Consider the following 20119-nt stretch of genomic DNA (forward strand, 5'->3'; position numbering starts at 1 on the left):
TCTGCGTTCCTCCTCTCTTTGTTTCGGATTCATTCAGCAGGGAGATTAGAGATGCCTATTTGGTGCCTTTGTCTTCAACAGGCGCAGTAGCGATGAGTTACACTGCGCGGCGATGGCCTCGTCGTCAAAAGCCTCATCCACTCATCATGTGTTCATCACACCCTGATCAGTGTCAAGGGCCAGATGCAAAATAAAAGCCAAGGCTGACCTGTCCACTGGGCAGGGGGTGAGTGTGGAGCCTCCACTTACATTCCAGTGACTGACAATTTGATTGATTGGCTGACCTTCTTTAATGTTTAAAGGAAGGTAAGCTATTCCCTGCACCAGCTGTCAATGGGAAACATGCATGTGTCACTCTTATAAAAACTCAAGGATAACAGAACAAAGCAAACAAGATTATTTCATCAGCAGTTCATTAATAGACTGCTGTTTTGGAGTCTTTAAACACTGATGACTTGAATAACTCCTCTTAAGAAAAGTAGAGGTGGGAGCAGCAGATCTCATGAGAAGCAAATGATACCCACTCTCGTACATAATCACTGTATTCAGCAGGTGAAATAAAAGTATTCTAACAATCAAGACATTCATTGTATTAAGTGAGTGCTTATCTAGGCTGTGGCATTGATAGAGAAACATAATCAGGCTAACGCACAAAAGAACTGGTAGCTGGAGTACAAGACAGATAACAGACTATTCTGTTAGAGCATTCAGCACTGACCTCATTTACACCTTGTATTAAAATGCGACATCTGTGCAGATAGCTTTGAAAAACACACGTGGCAAGACAGTGAGTACATTACGATCTGCGAGTAATCAGATCCTGCAGGCCACCTGCAAAGGTGAACAAACCTCAGCCAAGTGAAAATACAGTCCACGCAGTGTGTATCCCCAACTTGCAAACAGTGCAGAAAAAGTCTAAACTCACTCCAAAGTTTGCCATCCACTCAGCTTCTCCAAAGACACCTACAGCACCACACTCCACTCCCTTCACTTCTCACTCCTTCATTTCTTCCATAGCATTTACAGTAGCTTCAAACTGCAGCAGAAAACCACACGTCATCATTTTTGTTGCCTTGCAGGAAAGACTCATAAAAGACGACCTTTTCCACTTCAGTGAAAAGTAAATCCCGGCTCTGTAGTATCAAGTCTAATGATCCTACACCCGTCATGGTTGTTCTTGTTGACAATGCAACCTCCCAACTTGCTCCCCCGCTTTGCATAGGGCGCATGAAAAATTTGATCCAATTACAATGCAGCCATAAATTGTGATGAAAGCACGTACACTAAATGCCAGGTACTGTATTAATGCAAAGGGCATTTAAATAATACAGACTGCATTTGGGAGCTATGAGCATTCAAGAAGCATGGTACAATGTGATTGTGAGGCATAAGGAGTGCAGCAGTGCAGTGGAACCATAAATGAACTCCACTGAGCAGTAGCTGTGTTACAATACAAAGACTTTAATAATGCTACCATCCAACATTTTCAATGCTGAAACCATATCAGAGTGCACAATAAACTTGCAGTTGAAACAATAAAAAGTACATTATGCATAGGGAACAATATTCAGAGCTGATTCCACATAATACAAATAATGCTTTTAGAGTAGCTTCGCATCATATTTTAAGCTGCGAGTAGCACTCTAATCAGTCAATGATAAATCTATCACAAAGTTTACTGCATGTGCCAAGACAGGACGCAGCCTCAAGGACTCTGTCAGTCTGGCTGCTGATTCACTTTGACATTGTATCAGCTGGTGCAGCAGAAATGTCAGACTCTGCCTCAGACAGCTGTCAATTCGGTGCTAAAGTAAAAAAGTTTATCACAAATTATTTTCATCAGAAAGCCATTTATAGGTTTGTTAAAGAGGGTGGAAGTGAATTGACCAAATGGGTCAGCATGCCTGAAGCAGAACAGTATCTTCAGGAGCATTTTGAGTAAGAGTGCAATAATATGTGAGAACTTAACAACAACAAAAAATGAAGGCTTTATTTTGGGAATGGTGTCCATGAGAGTTCATGCTACGTTAAGTTCCAATGTGGAGAACTCCTTCGCAATACTTTTCCAATGCTTGCTCTCAACGTGACAGTACCGTGCTCGATAAGACTCAACATGCAGGGAATGGACAGTGATATCTTCAGCACAAGCCAGACTAGGGAGAATTCCCAAGACAGGTGAATTAAAATGGCTTTATGGTTGTGGTATCAGTGGTAAGATCCTCCTACAGACACACTCAGTACCACCAGCTGAAGTGATGGCATGATCAAAAAAAAAAAAGGAAACAGACAAGAGCAACCTCTGCTCTTTACTTGGTGGAGCTCCTGCACTCAGGGGGAACCCTCAGCACTCAGACTCAATCAATACAAATGCTGCACGTTACAGCCACACACGCTTGCGTCTTCCGGCCCCCCCCCGTCATAGTTGGAAGTTTCACACACCTCGGTGATGAGCTTCAACAAACAGATACACCTTTTCAGGAAGCTCTTGGTCTGACCTGCCATGCGTCAATGACAGGATGGGTGATTTCCACCCCCACAGCAATCAATTAAAACACCCACCAGGGATTTCTGGCAGATAGCGGGAGAAAAGGAGGGATATGGTTGGGGGTAGTGGGAACGAGGGACCAGATCAAAGGAAAAGCCAGTTCAGTGCAGAGCGCAATAATAAGGGCTCTGGGTGGAAATGAGGTGAATTAATTTATTCCAAGGCTGGCGACGTTGTTGTTGTTGTTGTTGTTGTTAGGTTTGTTTAATCGGCTGTGTCTTTGTGAAGTGATAGACTAAAGCTGACAGCTCTGCAAATGCAGGACCCCTCATTTTCTTGACCCTGAGCTGCTGCAGAGTGATGTGTCTTTTAAGAGCACCTGAGAGGAAGCTGAGTGCGATAAGGCTTTGCAAAATCTCAAGAGCCCTTCTCTCTTTCAGTCTCTAAATGGCATTTGCTGTTATTATGATGGTAGCGGGCAAGATTGATCTGCTCTGATGTAATCTCACGTTGCCTGAGTGGGCCTTGGGTGGATGAGATCTGCCTCAGATTGATGAGGTCTAATGGAGTCTTGTTTGGGTGCTCCTGATACCTTTAAGATCCAATGATACTGGCGTGCCACTGCATTTTAATTCTGCTTAATTTAGCCACAAATTACTTATCAACACTTATGCCTTGTTGAGCTGTGAGTTTTTCTCCCTGTCATTTACTCGCATGTAATGTTTCAGCTTGTCTGAGGAGATGTATGAAGATAACATGAAGACACAGCAATGCGCATAATGTGTGATGCAAATCATCCCCAGGGGTCCAGTGCTTGTGGTTTGAGTTTTGTTGGGAGTTTAATCAATCAGCCGCAGCGCCTTAATTAATCGGCATGATGAACAGCAGAAATAATTGGTTTTCTGCCAGATGTAAATCTGTTGCAAACTAATGCCAGCCAATCAGGATCCAATTTATAATCACAAAACTGATCTGGACGGCAAAACACTTAAAGGATCAGAGAAGAATAAACAAGACAATGGGAGTAATATGGCTTTGGATTTTAAATTCTGATAGGAGACAGTTACTTGGAGCTCTTCTGCATTGTGCTGACTGTATGTTGAATCTATATAATGTGAGAATTATTATTTGTCTCATTAATTGAAATTGAGGCTGTGCGTTTGTATATGTCATCGTCTTTCTTCTTTTTAAAAAAACAAACATATTGTTAATTAATTGGCATGATCAGCACGAGAAGAATTAATTGGGCTCCTCCCCAGATGTTTCTGAATGAACCTGCAGAAAACTAATGAGGGGAGTCTGGTTTTCCATCGAAGCAGCAGATGTCATTAACTGCAGCCCACATTGACAATACTGATCTAGCCCACTCCAATCAGACCAGGTAACCAGTGGCTGAAACAAATAGAAAAGCACTGGAGCCAGTAAATAGCCGGGGTCGAGATTGGAAACCACTGGTTTAGCCCTCTGCCAGCAGAGCCAAATGGAAAAATAGCTTAGGCCTCTTATTAATGTCACAGTGGCTAGGCGGTAATTCCCTCAGGCTCTGTGTACCTCGGCTTGTTAATGAGTCACTGCTTATCAGTCAGCCTTGTTAACAGGCAGAGGCCTCCCATCCAAACCGCCTACTGCTATTGTGTGCTAGCCGTACTGTGTATTAGCCAAGTGCTCCCCCATCTTGGCACACAGGAAGTCAACAGCAAACAACAGGAAGTGGGCATCGAGCCAGCGAGAAAGAGCTGGTCTGGGGTGGGGGGGTGGGGGGGCGTTTTGTGGCAGGATAAAGTGAACCGCTGGCAATGGCACACACATGCGGAGCCCTCCCGCCTGTAAATCTTACCACACCACGATTGGTCTACACTGCTCACATCCTTTAATCCTTACTCATTATTGGTCTCAGCTGGAAGCATCAGGCTTCAATCAGTTGTCCCAACCAGCAGAACTCGTCGAGGTAAATAAACTATTAACCGTGTTTCTTGTCACGCATGCAAACATTCTCCTGGGGTCTGGGATCAGGCTGCTGTGGAGTTGAGGGCCAGGTGGCTGATGGGAGGCCGCTGCACGCTGCTCTGCTTGCTGTCTACAGAGTGCCCTGGCAGACGGACCCTACACACTCCACAACAGCCCCGAGGTAACTGGGTCAGCTGTACAGAACCAGGGTACAGCCGGCCAATTGCATGCCTAATCTGTGCCCTTCTGAGAGGCACTTTCTATCCGCACTGCATGGCTGCACATCCAGCTGTGGAAATGGATATGTCAAATGGTGCGCAATTAGTGTCTTCCCCGATTCATTCACTCTCTCTAAGGAAGCCTGGTCACAGATCAATCCAGAAAAAAAAAAACAAGAGCTAGTGCTGTCATTTCCCTGACTTCAGCATACATCAAATGGAGGCAGGCAGTGGAAGTGGAAGAGGGTTGGTCAGGAATCTCAACGGTCCTGTCGTGCAGCCTGTTGGTCGCTGTATAATTATCAACCCGATAACTCAAAGAAGAAGCTTTTTGTGTCTCTTTTCTTATTTGATGGTGAAAAGAGACAAACAGTTTGCATGTTTTTAATTCGCTGTGGATTCTGAGAGCAGCTCTCTGATGGGTCATCTGCTCTGGCATTGATCTGCTGAGCTATTCGTTTTTCTTCTCTGATACACAACATTGAATTATTTATGCTAAGTAGACCCTTCTGTTCCAGGAGGCTCTTTGCGTGGAGATCTCCATTATGACAGCATTATCTGACTGCCCACCCCGCCCCACTCCATCTTCTACTTAACAGCTCTGCTGCTGTGTCACAACAACACCAACCAGACGGATCGAGACAGATGTGAGTGATGGACCAGTGCTCTGCAGCCTACACACCACATTTCCCTCCGAAGCTGCAACACCACTATTTGCCACATTGCTCAAATATCTGGAAACTGTAGAAACAGTGAACAAAAGATTCATACATATAGTTTCCTGTCTGCCGAATCTTTGGCACTGTTCTTGGTGTTGTGTGTGAGGTCCCATGAGAGCTAAGTTCCTTGTTTGCCAGTGAGAAAGTCCATAAATTGTCAGTATTTCTTGCACGACTGCCAACAAGACAAATTCCTGTACTTATCTTGATGAGATCATACATTTTGAGCCTGATTAATGTCTTCCTCTGTAGCAAAAAAGGCCAAGAACTCTAATTCCAAACTTTTTTGACAAAAGCGATCCTTGATTTTATTGCAGACTCACACTTAGTTTAATTTCAGTGTAGTTATCATCAGTATTTGATGATGCTTTGTTAGCAAAAATGAATGACAAAGAGACCTTGAGTACAACTTCATGGTCTACAACTTGCATGCTGACAGTCTCTTAAGTCAGCACAGTCCCTGCTCACCTTCTTCTCTCAATTGCTCTCTTTGACGTGTTTTCTCATCTCCTGAACACTGTCAGACGTCCCAGGCTTAATTACTCTCCTTGACTGACATGATAATGTAAAACAGCGCGTAGGTGAAACCAAAGCAAGAATTGGTCATGCATGGTCAGGCCTCCCACTAGGCACACCTTAATCAAATGTGACGTGTGTCTGAACGCGAGCCAAAATCGCTTTCGGACCCAAATAACAAACCACTGTGTGCGTTTCGATGACGAGCTACACGGTCGGGGTCAGCACTCTGATGAGAGATTGATATTTCATCATCAGCACCTCAATCTGGAGATTGTGCATTTCACATCGTCAACAGCTCTCAGGGGCTTGACAGGCCTCTATTTGCATTTGTTTAGCAGTGACCTCATCCCAGCTTCTTGGCTGCTCCGACCACTGTGCACTCACACTGACAATCCTCCGCTTTCCCACACTTTCCCAACACGCAGAAACACAAGTATGCATAATTCAACAGAAAGTAGAAACAGCTGATGTGGATAAACGAAGTGGAAGTACAGTAAATGTGGTTGTGCTTGCATGTCTGTGTGCATACGCACGGACCCCGCGCATGGACACACACATGAACATGCACCCTGCACTCAAGGATGTAAAATTGTGTGGGTGTGCACAAGCGAGCGCGAGGGATCTCTGAGAATACATATTGCAAATGCAAATCAGGGAAAGTCTATTAGAAGCCTTCTTGCCTGCTATATCATCGTATGGTTCTTTGCCAAACACTTTGTGCAATTAAACCGCAACTGTAATGAGAAAATGCCAACAGCAGTCTACCTGTGTCAATCAATTTTTTATGGATTAAGGGCCAATCATAATGCTCCATTTCGCCATCGGCACAGTTTGCCCTCTAAAGGTTGTATTACCGGCAGGCAGTCGCTTGAGTGTTATGTAATTGGGGAAGCACATTGGACAGTGTATTCCTGTTCACTTGGTGCTCACAGCAGGGATGATATCATTACAAAGTGCCTCCGTCATCAAATCCTCTGCTCCATCCGCTTTCAGCTGCACCCAGCTCATCACAGGTTCAGCCGTGACCAGAGTCATGTGTCAGTACTGTATATGTGTGTTAAGCGTGCACACTCCTGTGTTGTACGAGATGATCACTGCTTATGTCCAGGTTACATGAACCTCTGACACAAATCTTGTCTACACACATGTGAGAAAGGCAGAGAGAGAAGTGGCGCAGGTGAACATGAAAGGTAGAGTGCCTGTGTGTGCGTGTGTGTGTGTGTGTGTGTGCCTGCTTTTGTATTTCTTGTTTGAGTGTATTCAAGTGGCTGAAAATATCAGGGAGAGAGAAAGAGACATAGAAGAGTAAACCACAGGGCAAACGAGCTACACCAGCAAGGACCTGTAATAAACATGTGTGTGTGTGTGTGGCCTCGAGGCCATGTGCGAGTCACACACATTCCTCAAAAACAACGGCAGACATTCCAGTGGGGTCCCGGGTAGGTGGGGGTGTCCCATGTGCTTATTAACGGCTCTCTGATTCCCTTGTCATAATACAGGAAACAACAAAAAGGCCTCAAGTCAACAGATAAGGGGCACTACCAGAGACAGAAAGAGAGGGTCGAGGAGGTCAGGGGCCCATGGAGAGACAGCGAGATAGAGAGAATAGGAGGCGGATAGATAAAGAGGGAGAGAGGTGCTTACCATAGACAATGTTGCTGTGAACCGCAGCTGCGAATAGTACTGTCAATAAGCTGACACTCCATAATGCTGAGGGGGCCATGGTCGGACGCGCAGATCCGCCTGTCTCTCCGAATCCTCAGGAGGGCAGAGGAGCTCTGGAGTGTCACCTGCAGGGAGAGCAGCAGAGAGATAAAGAAAACAAGCAGGGCATGCCGACTGGCCACTAATTGTGTCCCCTGCCGTTGGTTGGCTGCTGCTGAATAAACGCTTGGCCCACCCGTTACTCACGCGTTGCTCCATGGGTATTCATCGATCTGCTTGTGTCATGCCATACTGGGAAATTGGGGGGAGGCGGGGGTAAGAGAAAGGAAGGGGGAGGGGGGGCGGTGATCGAGCCAAACAGCAGAGAAGATGGTGATTGTGGCGGTGTACTGGTGGTAATGAGGGGGGAAGAGGAGGGGGTTCATATCACTGAATTTATTCATCTTCTCTAACAAGCTGCGGAGTGGAGGAGGACGAGTGTTTGTGGACAGCCTGAAACCGAGCTCCAACTAACTCACGCTAATTAGAAATAACGCAAAGGAACAGTTCCCCAGTTGGTCGTGAAAAAACAGAGAAGAAGAAAGGAAACAGAACAGCAGCGGAGAGATGCACCTGTCGCCCGCTGAGAATACACGGTGCGCTTTGCACAAGACTGGAGACGGACGGACGTGCATAATAGCCGCTCAGGCTCTCTCTCTCTCTCACACACACACACACACACACACACACACACACACACACACACACACACACACACACACACACACCTTTCTCTTCTCCCCCTCTGTCTCTTTCTCTAACACATTCCTTAAAATAGCAGTACCCTGCACCGAGGTGAGCCCTCGGTCCATCTGCGGAACGCTCCCTTACAGTCGCCCCTGAGAGGGAACCGTGGACGGAGCGTTGCTTGCGGGACGGACCGGCGGTTAGGGCGGGGACAGAGAGGTGGGGTGAAGGAAAGGGGTGGGGGACATGGGATGGGGAAGGGATGTGGGCACTGGGAGGGGTGGAGTGGGGTGGGGAGGATGGGGAGGGGAGGGGGGGGGGGGGGGGGCTGTGTTTATTGTTGCTCCAGCCCATCCTGTTGAGTGATGGCGAGAAATGAAAACAAAATTAGAAGAAGTACATCCAGGGGAAATAACCCGGACACTGTGGGCGAGATTTACCACAAGTTCTAGCGACCTGCTCTAACGGGGACAGTGATGATAGTGGACAGAGATGATCGTGGATCATGATGATGAGAAGAACAATAATAACAGTTCGTGGTGGCTGCCTGCGTCACTGCGACGGGGTGCGGGAGCAGTTCGGAGCGTGTTTTCTCACACCTCCTCCCGCACTCGCAGTAATATCTGACCCTGACGGGATGAGATTTTGAGACTTGTGAAGGCTCGGGAGAGGTGGCTGCTGCACGCCGCGCACAGTTGTGATGCTGTGATGCTTTTTTTTTTTTTTTTTATTATTATTTTGTGCAGAACCACAGAAGAGCCAACAGAGCTGCGAGACAAGAGGAAGGAGAGAGCAGCCCAGGCAACCCGACTACAACACGCATATTCAGAGTAAATTATAAAACACGCAGGGATTATACAGCTCTCTCCCTGGGCTGGCATAGCGGATTACACACACTCACACACACACACACACACACACACACACACACAGTCAAACACACGCACAGCCACCTACCCAGAGTGCGCACACAGACACATTCCTAGAGACGGAGAACCGCCAGCACTGATAGGTGTCTCCTGTCCGCCCTACAGGCTACAGCCTAACCCTGGACAATAACACAAACTGAGAGGCAATGCACGGAAACAACCACACACACACACACACACACCGTTATATTCCGCCTCCGGAGTCGGGTTTTGTTGGCGCTGGTCTCCAATAAGGTCCCCAGTAAGGTCCCTCCTTTGATGCGCAGCAGTCGCTTGTCCGGAGCCTCCTCTCAATCTGCTTTATCGACTTTTTATCTCCTTGTTCCTTCGCCTGACTCCTTGTTTTTCTTGCTTTTTCCTCCGCTCTCTCTCTCTCTCTCTCTCTCTCTCTCTCTCTCACTCTGTTTGTATCTGTCTCTCTCTCTCCCTCTCCACGGCTACCGTTCACTGCAGCAAAAACAGTCTGTCTGAAAGACGAGAGGGAGGGGAGGGGACAAGGCAGGGAGGGAGGGGATTTTAATACGATTTGGCCCGTACCACTGGGATAACAGGGCCAGAGCAGGGGCCTGCCGGCTGAGAGCAACACGAAGGAGATGGAGCAGATAGAGGAGTGTGATCTCACCATACCGTAAAATCTTCCTAATGTTCCTATAGTACTCCACTGCGAGTCTAACCCTGACCTTATCGGGCTGTGTGGGATTTTATTAACCCCCGGGGTGGCACATCGCTGTGGGATTTCTGGTGACAGCTCTGCTTACCTTATCTAAAGGTTTGATATTGAGTAGTTCTGACGTTCTGCTGAATCTTTATCACAGGATAAGTCCTACATTTACAGATGAAGAGGCAGAGGTCACCAGAAGTTGATTGTCACGGTTCTCAGTGGCTTCTTATCATCCATATGATGAAGCAATTAGTCCTATCTCACAGTTCGGCCCAGCGCTGTTTCCCACAGGCCTGATCGTTTGCAGTATGGTAATGATTTGACGGAGTCCTTGGAGTTGTGGGACTTTTTGTCTTTCCCTACGCGCCTGTGCCTTCAACACAGACTTTATTGTTACTTTCTTTATCTTTTATCGCCTATAAATTTGTATAATAACCGCCAACTCTATACATCATGATGTTTATACCAGTTTGCAAATACTTCGGCTATAAACTTTATCAAAGAGGCGTGTATATAGTCCTGACGTCCTGTGCATCAGGCCCGTTTAGGAATCAGGATCCAAGGGAGGCAGGAGGGAGGGGTCCAACTTGCCAGAGAGGATTAAGGATTAGTTGTACTGCCGGATTAGGTCTGTGTGTGGGGAGGCATGATGGGGTTAAACATGGATGGCGGCGCCCGCACGATGGTCCAATCAGTGGTGGTGGCGACAAACCGAAAACCGGGGAGGTGGGTTTGAAGAAAACACAAAATAATAAAAGCCATAGGGAGCCGGGAGGGGGCTGGAGGAGTCGAGGCGTCTGAGAGATCTTCAAGCAAGCAGCTGCTTTCCACACTGAAAATAATGAAATAAATAAATAGTGCTGCTCTGGGCCTTGGTGATTGGGCTAATGTAGTTTTTCTTAAGCAGAAACTAAAGTCCACCTTCAGGGGTCCTTGAAAGGATTCCAGGAAGGTCCCCGCTCTGATTTCACTAAATTAAAAATACACAATGACTGCTGCAATCCTCATTCTCCACCCGCACCGCCACATTGTAGTTAAAGTCTATAATTCAGGACAAAATCTGCATACAAAAATCTTGAGTCGACACCATTTTCTGGCACTATGAGTCATTTATGTTCAAAGTAAACCGGAGTCTTTATCTCTCCCTCTGTCCCTAAACCAAATGGGAGAATAGTCACGCAGCATCTGGCATCATTAAACACTGGTTATGAGGACGGAAAAGGCTTTAAATGTTTTTGTGACTGGCGATGCATCGGAAAAGATTTGTCTTTTTCTTTGCTCTGGTTTATATGAATGGGCAGACCCTGGTGCTGAGACCGACTTTCACAGGACGAGGCTGCGCGGTGCTGTGTTGTCCTGCGGTGCCTACGTGATGACCGTGGAAGACCGGAGCCTGAGCTCTCGGCCTGGACAGTAATTGGCTGGTAACGAAGCCCGTGCTGTGCTGCTACACCGGAGCTGTGGTTTCAGGCTTTTTGCCGGTTTGAAATCTGCATATTAAAGCGCTGACCTTTGCGCGCTGAAAAGGCTCTTCCACGTGAAATTTCAATGACAATTAAGCCCAGATGCACAGTGTTTTGGGCCTCTGAAAAATAAACACATCTATCTATCAATCTATCCTTCTATCTATCTATGTGTCTGCAGACAGAGCATCCTTTTAAGATACATCCTACCAGCAAAAGCTATAAAACGGTGTCTATGCTTTCATCCATCAGTCAGTTTCCTCTCATCCAAAAAGCCACAACCCCTTGATTAACATCTCTGCCGGGACTCGAACCCGGAGCCTCTGGATTAGAAGTCCAGCGCGCTATTCCATTGCGCCACAGAGACTGAGGCACATTTTTTTCGATCAAAAGCGGGTTTATACTCCCCCTCCCTGCCCTGCGCAGCATCCTCGCCATCCCTCAGCATCAGGACCGCAGCCCTGTGGATAATAATTTGCCGCCCGGTAGGGGGTGCTGCCGCCGCGTAATCATTAGTCTCTTTGTGCCTCAGTGATGGCGAGAGCCCCTGCTCTCCACCCCCACTGCTTTCACGCAGGTTATCTCGTCAAAACATCATAATGGTGATATTATCGGAGCAAAACCAAAAGACGGAACATCTTACATTACAAATGCATCAATAACTTTGAAGCAAAGTGCTCGTTCCTTGCAGGGAACAGCAACAGTGAACAGCCCAGGTTTTTTTTTATTACATCAATATATGTTTTACTCCAAAAATAGAATATGTTTTTACAGATTTGGTGTCAACAGACCATAAGCAAATCCAGTCTTATATCTTGCAGAGTTTGAGCAATTTTCCTGTCAGTCACGATAGAAAATTGCAGGCTGATGGATCTCTAGCTCAGGTGGAAATGTGCCTGTAGCATGGATTAGACTCAATGCAGGGAATCAACTACTGCCAAATTCACTGCAATCAGACAAGAAGTCACATACAGGGAAAAAAATTACAAGCGCTGATTTTACACTGACAATTACCTTAGGCAGGCAACGGTTAAATATAGAGATCTGGTCCAGTCATGGAGCTGATATGGCTCTGAGGGGAATATCAATCACCTCTTGTGTTTTATAAAAACTGACAGTTGTTGTAGATAGTTTGCTGAGTCCTTTATAACCAATATGTCTGATCATATGTGTGGCTCACAAATACATTTCCCTCACAGAAAACTGAAGACAAATGCGAGTTGACAAGCAGTTTCCTTTCAAGCCACCAGGAGCAAAATTGATAAACCGATTTTGTTGAAGCTAAATATATAAAGTGTTGTGTTGTTCCTCTTAGTGCACATACAGGTGATCTAAACAGAAACATTTTGAAGCCGGCTGATACAAAACAGTTTGGGTGCAGCCTCCTCCCCAGAACATTTACAGTTTTTTTCCTTTTTTCCCCCCTGCATGCTCTTGTTACTGTATCCTACATAAATGGAGTTGGATCTGACATTACATCACGGCTTGCTTTTATTCACACTGCAGGACAAAAGCTGTTCAGGCGCGGTGTGTAGCTCCTGTGCGTCTCAGTGGGAGGTAAGGCCTGAGGCAGGCTGCCGGTGAGGAGCCTGTTCACATACACAGCTTCCACCACTGGGCTGCCTCTCTGCATTTCAGCCCCTCTCTTTCCTGATGTTAAAAATGCATCTGAACAGTTGCGGCCTGGAGAAGGTTAAATATGAATGACAGGCTACAGTAAACAGCCACTCTACCAACACAAACATACACACTCTGTGCACAAAGACAACAGGCAGACACACTGGTTGGGATGGCAGTGACTGAGCACTCAGAGCATAGTGATTAATGAATTTGACGTCACAGCACTATTTGACAAATTACATAAGGATAAAACATGTGGGACACGTCTAATTTTGGCCGCTGGTGGTTGTTCACACCGAGAACAAATGTGAAATAAACTAGGTCACATTTGCATGCACTTTGCACTCTTGCTGCATTCAATGACCCCAAAGCTTTTCGGAGTATAATTAATTCCAAGGAATAAAACATCACAACACTTTTTCTGCGTAGAGCATAATATAATTCTTTATTTAATAATTTGAAACTGGGCCTGCATTAGGCCAGAACAGAACATATACACAAAACTCCCACAGTCCACATTCCCTTCAACTCCCTCCTCTCTGCTCATCTCTTCTGCTCCTGCACCTCAGAGAAGAGCCACGGCTATGGAGGTGATGATGGACAGGCCGATAACCGTGTAGCCGGTGCGGTAGACCTCTGGGATTTTGAAGCCTTTGCCGATGTCCCACCACTGATTTAAATAATAATATACAAATGAAAAAGAGAGAGAAGGAAGACAATTTAGCAGGAGAGACATCATCAGTTTGTAAATGCCAGCAAATGAAACGCATTTTCCATTAAAACAGTAAAATAAGCAAACATAACGAAAATAAAAGACAAATTGCATAGAGATCTGTCTTTTTTCAGTAGCTTAACACAACACCAAACGTTATAATTGCAAAAAATTACCAAAGAATCTCAATTATACTCTCATATGGAGAAAAAAGACAAACACTTGCTAGGTCTATGAATAAAATTGTAAAGTCTTACCAAGTGGCGGATGCCGTTATAGGTGTGGTAAGATACAGGAAAGGCGATGCCAAACTTGGCCAACCCAATGAGAAAGGGGCCAACGGACAGCGAGTGGATCAAGTCCAGGTAGTATGGGTAATTTCCTGGTAATACCAGCGCTGCCATCGCAAAGGCTGAGATAGCTGGACACAGACAAAAGCAATAAGAACGGAAAGTGGCCAAGGTTTGTGTGTGAGTGATGGAATGTGTTTAAGAAAGATTTGATACGCATGCATTTCAACAAGAAATGAACATATCAAGTACATGCAACTATAATCTGTCTGAACTCCTGAGGTATTCAAGCCTTGCCTTTTAGCAGACTTTTCCCTGCTGGACCACCAGTCTTTCTTACAGGGAGCAAATGAAACCGAAGCCCAACATTAGTTCTTTATTAAACAGGTTCCTCATTGGCTCCCTGTTACTGCACCCAACAGCAGTGTATTAGTTTTTGTTTCTGGGCCGTCTAGATGATTAATAAGCTCAATGGTGGTAGAAACATTTTATTATTTCCATGTGGAAAATAGGTATGAAGCAAACAACTGCATATGTGAACAGACGACCTTTTTTTGATTCGATATGCATAATAGCATTTAAAAATGTGCAAAAATATGCAGGTAAAATAAGTTCATGAGCCCAGAAAGCTGATTTCAGACACTGTGGTTAAGCATGTGTGCCATTTTCAAAGCCAGTTGACACTCAGTGAGTGACTGTTTATGTCTCAGTATGGGAGGCAGACTGGCAGTTGAGGACGCTGACCCTGATTGAACACATTAACACTGGAACAAAATTGAACCCAGCATGGTACATCAAGGTCAACAGTAGTGATGTACAATGTCACACTAAGCAGGATCAACCTTTACACCAGGCAAATGACTAAAAGCTGTTAGCAGCCCAGTGTTAGATTTAACTTTCACATGCAAAGGGTTGAATTGTATTGAACCACCTCTGTTTTATAATGCCTGTAAATGCTCTTAGGAGAAATCAATAGTGATGGACTAAAATGCCCTGAAGAGATTTTCAGGGTCAATCAAAAGCTGACAGCAGCAGCAGAACAGCTTCACTTCAGTTTAATAAAACAAAATGACAAAAACAACAAAAGAACAGACACATTTTTTATGTATTTGATATACTTGGAGTAGTTTAGGGATAAAACTAATGACTGAAGGAAACAAGTTTATCCAGTGATGTGTGTTACCTCCACTGAGCCCTACGCCCGTTCCTCTGTGTGTGATAGACATCATCATGGGGACGGACCATCTGAAACACAAAGGAAATGCAGCACATTTACCATAATGGCATATATACGTAACTGAAATTCAATGCAAACTACAAGTGAAAGCATTCAAATATCAATGTTATAAACAGCCAGTGGTTATGATTGTAAATGCCTGAGACAATGTGCCTGGGCACAGATTAGCCATAAAAATGATCGCAGTTGACAGAGAAATGAGAAAGAAAAAAAAAACGTTAGCCAGGAAGGAAACCTGGTGAGAAATTGAAATTTAGACATACTGAGTAAAAACGTTTTCTTTACTTCAGATTTTGAGATTCTAATGACAGCCTGACAGTACAAGGTGCTTATTGCACTACATGTATCCAAAGGCATGAAAATTTCTAGTAATGACGGCTGCTCCTGCTGTTTCATTAGCATTACAGGAATGAAGTTACTGCATGAGCTGAAAATTGACTTTAACAGTAATATCAGCTTCAATTTGGATAATATGCTGCAATAGCCCTAGTAACAATAATGTCTTTGAAAAGTTGAAGCTGATATTATAAGACATATATGGAGCACATGGTTTCACTTGAACAACTGTACTGAAGATTATTTTCTTGACACAGGCTACAGCCTTTACTGTACGTGTGATACAGCACATACTTGTAGATGGTGAGATGGGGAGACATGGGTCGGTTCAATCTGGAATTTTTGGCCCAAAATTTGTTCATCTCCTCCTTAGCTGTGGTTCCCATGGGAGCAGCACTGTAATGGAGAAAGAGGGAGACTTAGCATTTGTGTATCTGCATCATTACAATGAGTAGTAGCAGCATATGCATGTGAAAACAGTGTTCTTGCTCTTGTTCTCTCTCTCTCTCTCACAAACGCACACACACACAACTCACTGTCTGTAGAGGACGCTGTACTGTGGTCTGGAGAGGCAGACACCCTGACGGGCAAATGTCCTAAAGACAAATGACAAGAAAGAAGTGTTAAAATCAAGACTCGCTAACAGGGCTTCAGTGTCTGTGGTGAAGAAAATCATACAAACACCCAGTACCTTGTGAGCATCAAGTTTACTTGAGGAATTTTTCAATAACAGGACTGTTCAAAAAAGCATTTGAGGAAACAAAATATACAAGAATGGATAACACTAGAAAAACAAATAAGTGAGACATGAACGAGTTCAGCAGAAATCTTATTTCTGGCACCTATCTTTTTAATGCATCACCAGTGACACGTACATCACACATTAATACAAAAATAGGGGTGAGAAAATTATGATAAAATTATTTCTAACACACTACTTCAACTTACTGCTCTCTACGCTGCCCTAAACAGATATAATATACTGTTGATGTTTTAGATTATCCTCAGTGACAAGAAGAACAATCTGAGCCCGACCCCAGACCGAGAGAGCAGTAACCAAGCCCGACATAACCCCAACAGGCATTCTGGGATACACAATCACTGACTGTTGGAGAATGAGTGTATCCCTGCGAATGAAATCAATGACTTGAATCACTCACTCAGTCAGTCAGTGAGTGTATCCCTGCACATGTTATTTGTTCACAGGGACACACTCACTCACAGTGTGAGTAATTCAAGTAATTTTGTTTGCAAGAGGAATGGGGTGTGTTCAAGACTAGGTAGGTACTTTATTGATCCTGGAGTGAAATTACCACAACAGCTACACATGTACAGTCCAACACAACACATCACAAGTAGCACACAGAAGTAGTGCAGTGTCGTACCAATGGAACAAAATATGAGTAAGTGATTAACAGCACAATAAAATATATATGAATATCAACAAAATTATGAATAGCATTAAAATATGTGATGACAGAGAAAATGCAGCATGGGGTTGTATAGATATGAGTATTACAGTGTTAACTACAGGTTTGAGCAATACAGGCAGACCCGGTCAATCTGATCAAGGAGAAGATAACAGAAGAGGAAGGTGAACTAAATCTCGATCTTGTGAAAGGAGGAATAAACAAGCTCTTCGGGGCGACGTTAAAACACTGATTTGATAAGTGTAATGGATATTGCACTTATCTTTAACAGCCACCTAAGGTCAGTGAAGCGGACAAAGTGCAACAATCATTTCACTTTCCACATGGTTAATACTCTGTTGGTAAAGCGACGACAGCGCAGCCACAAACACTATCAGCTAACTCCAAACTAAACCAGGCTAAACCCTCCAATTAAGTAGCCTCGCAAACAACGGCGAATTACGTTTGTGTCAAACAACGCCCATATGTAAGTGAAGCCAGAAAACTGAGCCGTTTAAGTCCGTCATTAATAATAATCAGAGCCAAAGTCCACTCTCTGCTAGCTTTCAAACGGACCCAACAGCAGCTAGCCGCTAGCTAATGTCAGCTAGCGCTACGTAGCTCCATATTAACGATACATAAAGAAAATAAGCCAAAGTTAAAAAATACTCTCAGGGACGTTGTCCACGACTGTAACATCATTAAGCTGTAGACTTGTCAACTGATAGGATAACTCTGAAATATGACACAAAAGGCTTTCCTTTAGCCCAAGCGTTATGCAGCGCAGATGTACTGACCTTAGGAGCAGCGCCATGTTTGACAGGCATCGAACGGAAGTGACGAAAACGGATGTTGTTGTTCCGCCCAGTTACCTAGACCAGAGCCAGAAGGGGCTGTCGTCCAGCAAGTAGTGTAATATTTACATCAAGGTGAGCCAGCACTGAAGCTCTATGCGGGAAATGTAAGGAATTAAAATATGTGTCTGCTTTGGTAAACTGTAAAATTAGTACTGTTTATTTATCCATTTACTTACTGCATTAGCCAAATTGACTAATCAGTTACTTAGCTGATCAAAAAAAAAAAAAGAAAAGAAATAGTGAGTAACCTTTTTTGACATTTTCATGGTTAGCCTGTTAAGCAATAATAAGTTAGCAATAATAAATTAGTATAGTTTACGACTAAACAAATAATACAGACTTTTCAATAAAATGTTTATAAAAAATACATTTATTGATTTTTTTATATTCTAAATAAAATAAACAGTGTTTTCTATACAATTTGTCAATTCGTACAATTTGTCTAACATACACTTGGTGAATAGCTTTGGCTTATCTACTGACTGTTGATATTTTATAGACGAAATGATGAATCAATTAATCGTGATCAAACGATCAACCAAACTCAAAGACACTGTTTAGTATCCTGTAAAACACCATGCAACAATAAAATGGTCAACATATAACAGAGATAGGAAAACACAGAGAAATGTGCTATAGCCCCCATGACCACTTTGAGGTAAAATAAATGCACGGAACAGAAGGACAAGACAGCCACACACACACACACACACACACAGAAAACAAAATGGTGGGTCAGGTTAATTATGCCCAGAAGCAACCCTACATTGCATTCCTATAGTAAAGTATCAAAACACACCATGTTGGACTCAAAGTAGACAAGACTTAGGTTGGTTATACACATTTCAAATTCATTTTTAGAATAGTTCTGACATTGACTTTGACTTTAGTTCAAAGATTTTTGGACAAGTAGCTTTCACAAATGAGTTGAATATGATCATTTTGACAATAAGGTAACGAATGTCCAGTGTTTAGAGGACAAGAGGGCATAGAGTACACAGTGGATAATTAGGTTAGGAAAATATGAGCATGAATAGAATTTTTGATGCTGATACCAATATAACATCTGTAGTTGCACAACATTTTCCACAAGCAGGGCATTTTATTTTTGAAAAATAAAATAATATAATAATTATCTTATCTAATCTTATCTTACAGTAACATGTTTCTAAATTCTTGTCATACCTTTGGCATTTTTTTCTCCACTTGTAACTTACTATCAACAGATTTATCTGCCCAGACGATTATTCCATGTTTTAATGTGGCCCGTGCGAGCCTGTGTAGCAGGATGCAGCAACGACTGGTGGACTTCCATACAAAGTCAATGTAGGTGACATGGGAGTAAAGTGATTAGAAATGCATGAAAATTTCAAATTTAATAACAGTAAATAATATGTGGTATGGAAAACACACACTTGGGGCCTTGAATATTAATACTGACAAGTTGTTCTGTAGCTTAACCTCCAACTAACTCAAAAGCAATGAGAAATAATAGGAATAAGTAATGATACTGAACACGAGACTAATGAATAATAACTAAATCAGTGGTCATCGATATGTTGGAATACATTTTATTTGGTGTGTTTCACATGATGAGCAACATTAGGTATTCCTTTATAGCCTTTATAGGCCACTATACATCACTTTGGTAACAGTTTATGTAAGGCACAAAAAGTGTACATTGTCATTGTTTCTGCTGGAAATGTTTTCTGAGAAAACACACACACATACACACACACACACACACAAAAAAAACTCAAAGCACAATCAAAAGCGTATTTTCAGCAGTATTTTTATGATAATCAGATTTGGGAACTGATCCATGCAATATTACAACTGACAGGCACACACACACAGTCGTACCCTCACAAGCACACACACGCACACACGCACACACTCACAGACGCACAATTCAAATTGACATTTTCTGAATGTTAATAATATGTCTCTTGCTCCACCCAACCTGGAAGAGAGAGAGAGAGAGAGAGAGAGGGGGGGGGAACCAGAATAGGAGAGAGAGAGAGACAAAGTGTCATAGACCAGAATGACAGTCGAGGAGTTTTCATAACATCCTTTTGTACTGCTCTATTTGTATTCATCTCATTGCCTTTGTCTCTGTACATTTCCAAATGAATCCCCTTATAACTCAGAGCCTCTGATCAGCAGCCCGTGACACACAGATTAACAGAAATGATTAACTGTCAGGATAAATTGTATTCGTCTCCCCATGTCTTGCCCCTCATCAGCTGAGACACCGTGGCAGAGAACAGATTTGGAGCCATTGTAGTGCGTCTATATCATGTTTATGATCTTTGGGGCATAGCTC

General features: G+C 43.7%; 3 protein-coding genes and 1 non-coding gene across 9 annotated transcripts in view; all 4 read right to left on the minus strand.

The window, feature by feature from the left end:
* The window catches only part of cadm3 (cell adhesion molecule 3), an 89775-nt gene extending 80087 nt beyond the window's left edge, over positions 1-9688 (minus strand). For 3 of the 6 annotated variants that reach the window (XM_071490741.1, XM_071490740.1, XM_071490739.1), the window contains exons 1-2: positions 9391-9682; positions 7533-7678 (exon numbers count right to left, since the gene is read on the minus strand). In XM_071490741.1, coding sequence (XP_071346842.1) covers positions 7533-7611 — 79 coding nt within the window. In that variant the 5' untranslated portion in view covers positions 7612-7678; positions 9391-9682. Of the gene's footprint in view, positions 1-7532; positions 7679-9390 lie in introns of all 6 variants that reach the window. The other 3 variants (XM_071490742.1, XM_071490743.1, XM_071490738.1) reach the window with 3 other exon arrangements.
* A 1937-nt stretch (positions 9689-11625) lies between these two features.
* Positions 11626-11699, minus strand: trnar-ucu (transfer RNA arginine (anticodon UCU)). The gene has a single exon. It is a non-coding gene; the product is annotated as a tRNA-Arg (tRNA).
* Positions 11700-13378: 1679 nt separating this feature from the next.
* On the minus strand, positions 13379-17828 carry sdhc (succinate dehydrogenase complex, subunit C, integral membrane protein). Its single transcript, XM_071490745.1, has 6 exons — positions 17734-17828; positions 16064-16123; positions 15822-15923; positions 15138-15199; positions 13922-14085; positions 13379-13622 (listed from the first exon to the last, which is right to left on the minus strand). The coding sequence occupies exons 1-6, from the start codon at positions 17748-17750 to the stop codon at positions 13518-13520; spliced, it is 510 nt and encodes a 169-aa protein (XP_071346846.1). The 5' UTR covers positions 17751-17828; the 3' UTR covers positions 13379-13517.
* A 1520-nt stretch (positions 17829-19348) lies between these two features.
* The window catches only part of atp1a2a (ATPase Na+/K+ transporting subunit alpha 2a), a 35128-nt gene continuing 34357 nt past the window's right edge, over positions 19349-20119 (minus strand). The window contains exon 24 of the mRNA XM_071490564.1: positions 19349-19756. Coding sequence (XP_071346665.1) covers positions 19728-19756 — 29 coding nt within the window. The 3' untranslated portion in view covers positions 19349-19727. The remainder of the gene's footprint in view (positions 19757-20119) is intronic.

Source organism: Trachinotus anak, unplaced genomic scaffold (genome assembly GCF_046630095.1).
Source record: "Trachinotus anak isolate AG129_WGS33_773 ecotype Australia unplaced genomic scaffold, CSIRO_AGI_Tana_v1 ptg000012l, whole genome shotgun sequence".
Lineage (NCBI taxonomy): Eukaryota > Metazoa > Chordata > Actinopteri > Carangiformes > Carangidae > Trachinotus > Trachinotus anak.

Bases quoted from the DNA above. Each gene is read 5' to 3' on its own strand.
- sdhc (XM_071490745.1), bottom strand. The intron at 15,924-16,063 runs GTGAGTTGTGTG...TCTCCATTACAG, and splicing joins TACAGCGTCCTCTACAGACA to TGCTGCTCCCATGGGAACCA. The intron at 14,086-15,137 runs GTAACACACATC...GTCTGTGTCCAG, and splicing joins GGGCGTAGGGCTCAGTGGAG to CTATCTCAGCCTTTGCGATG.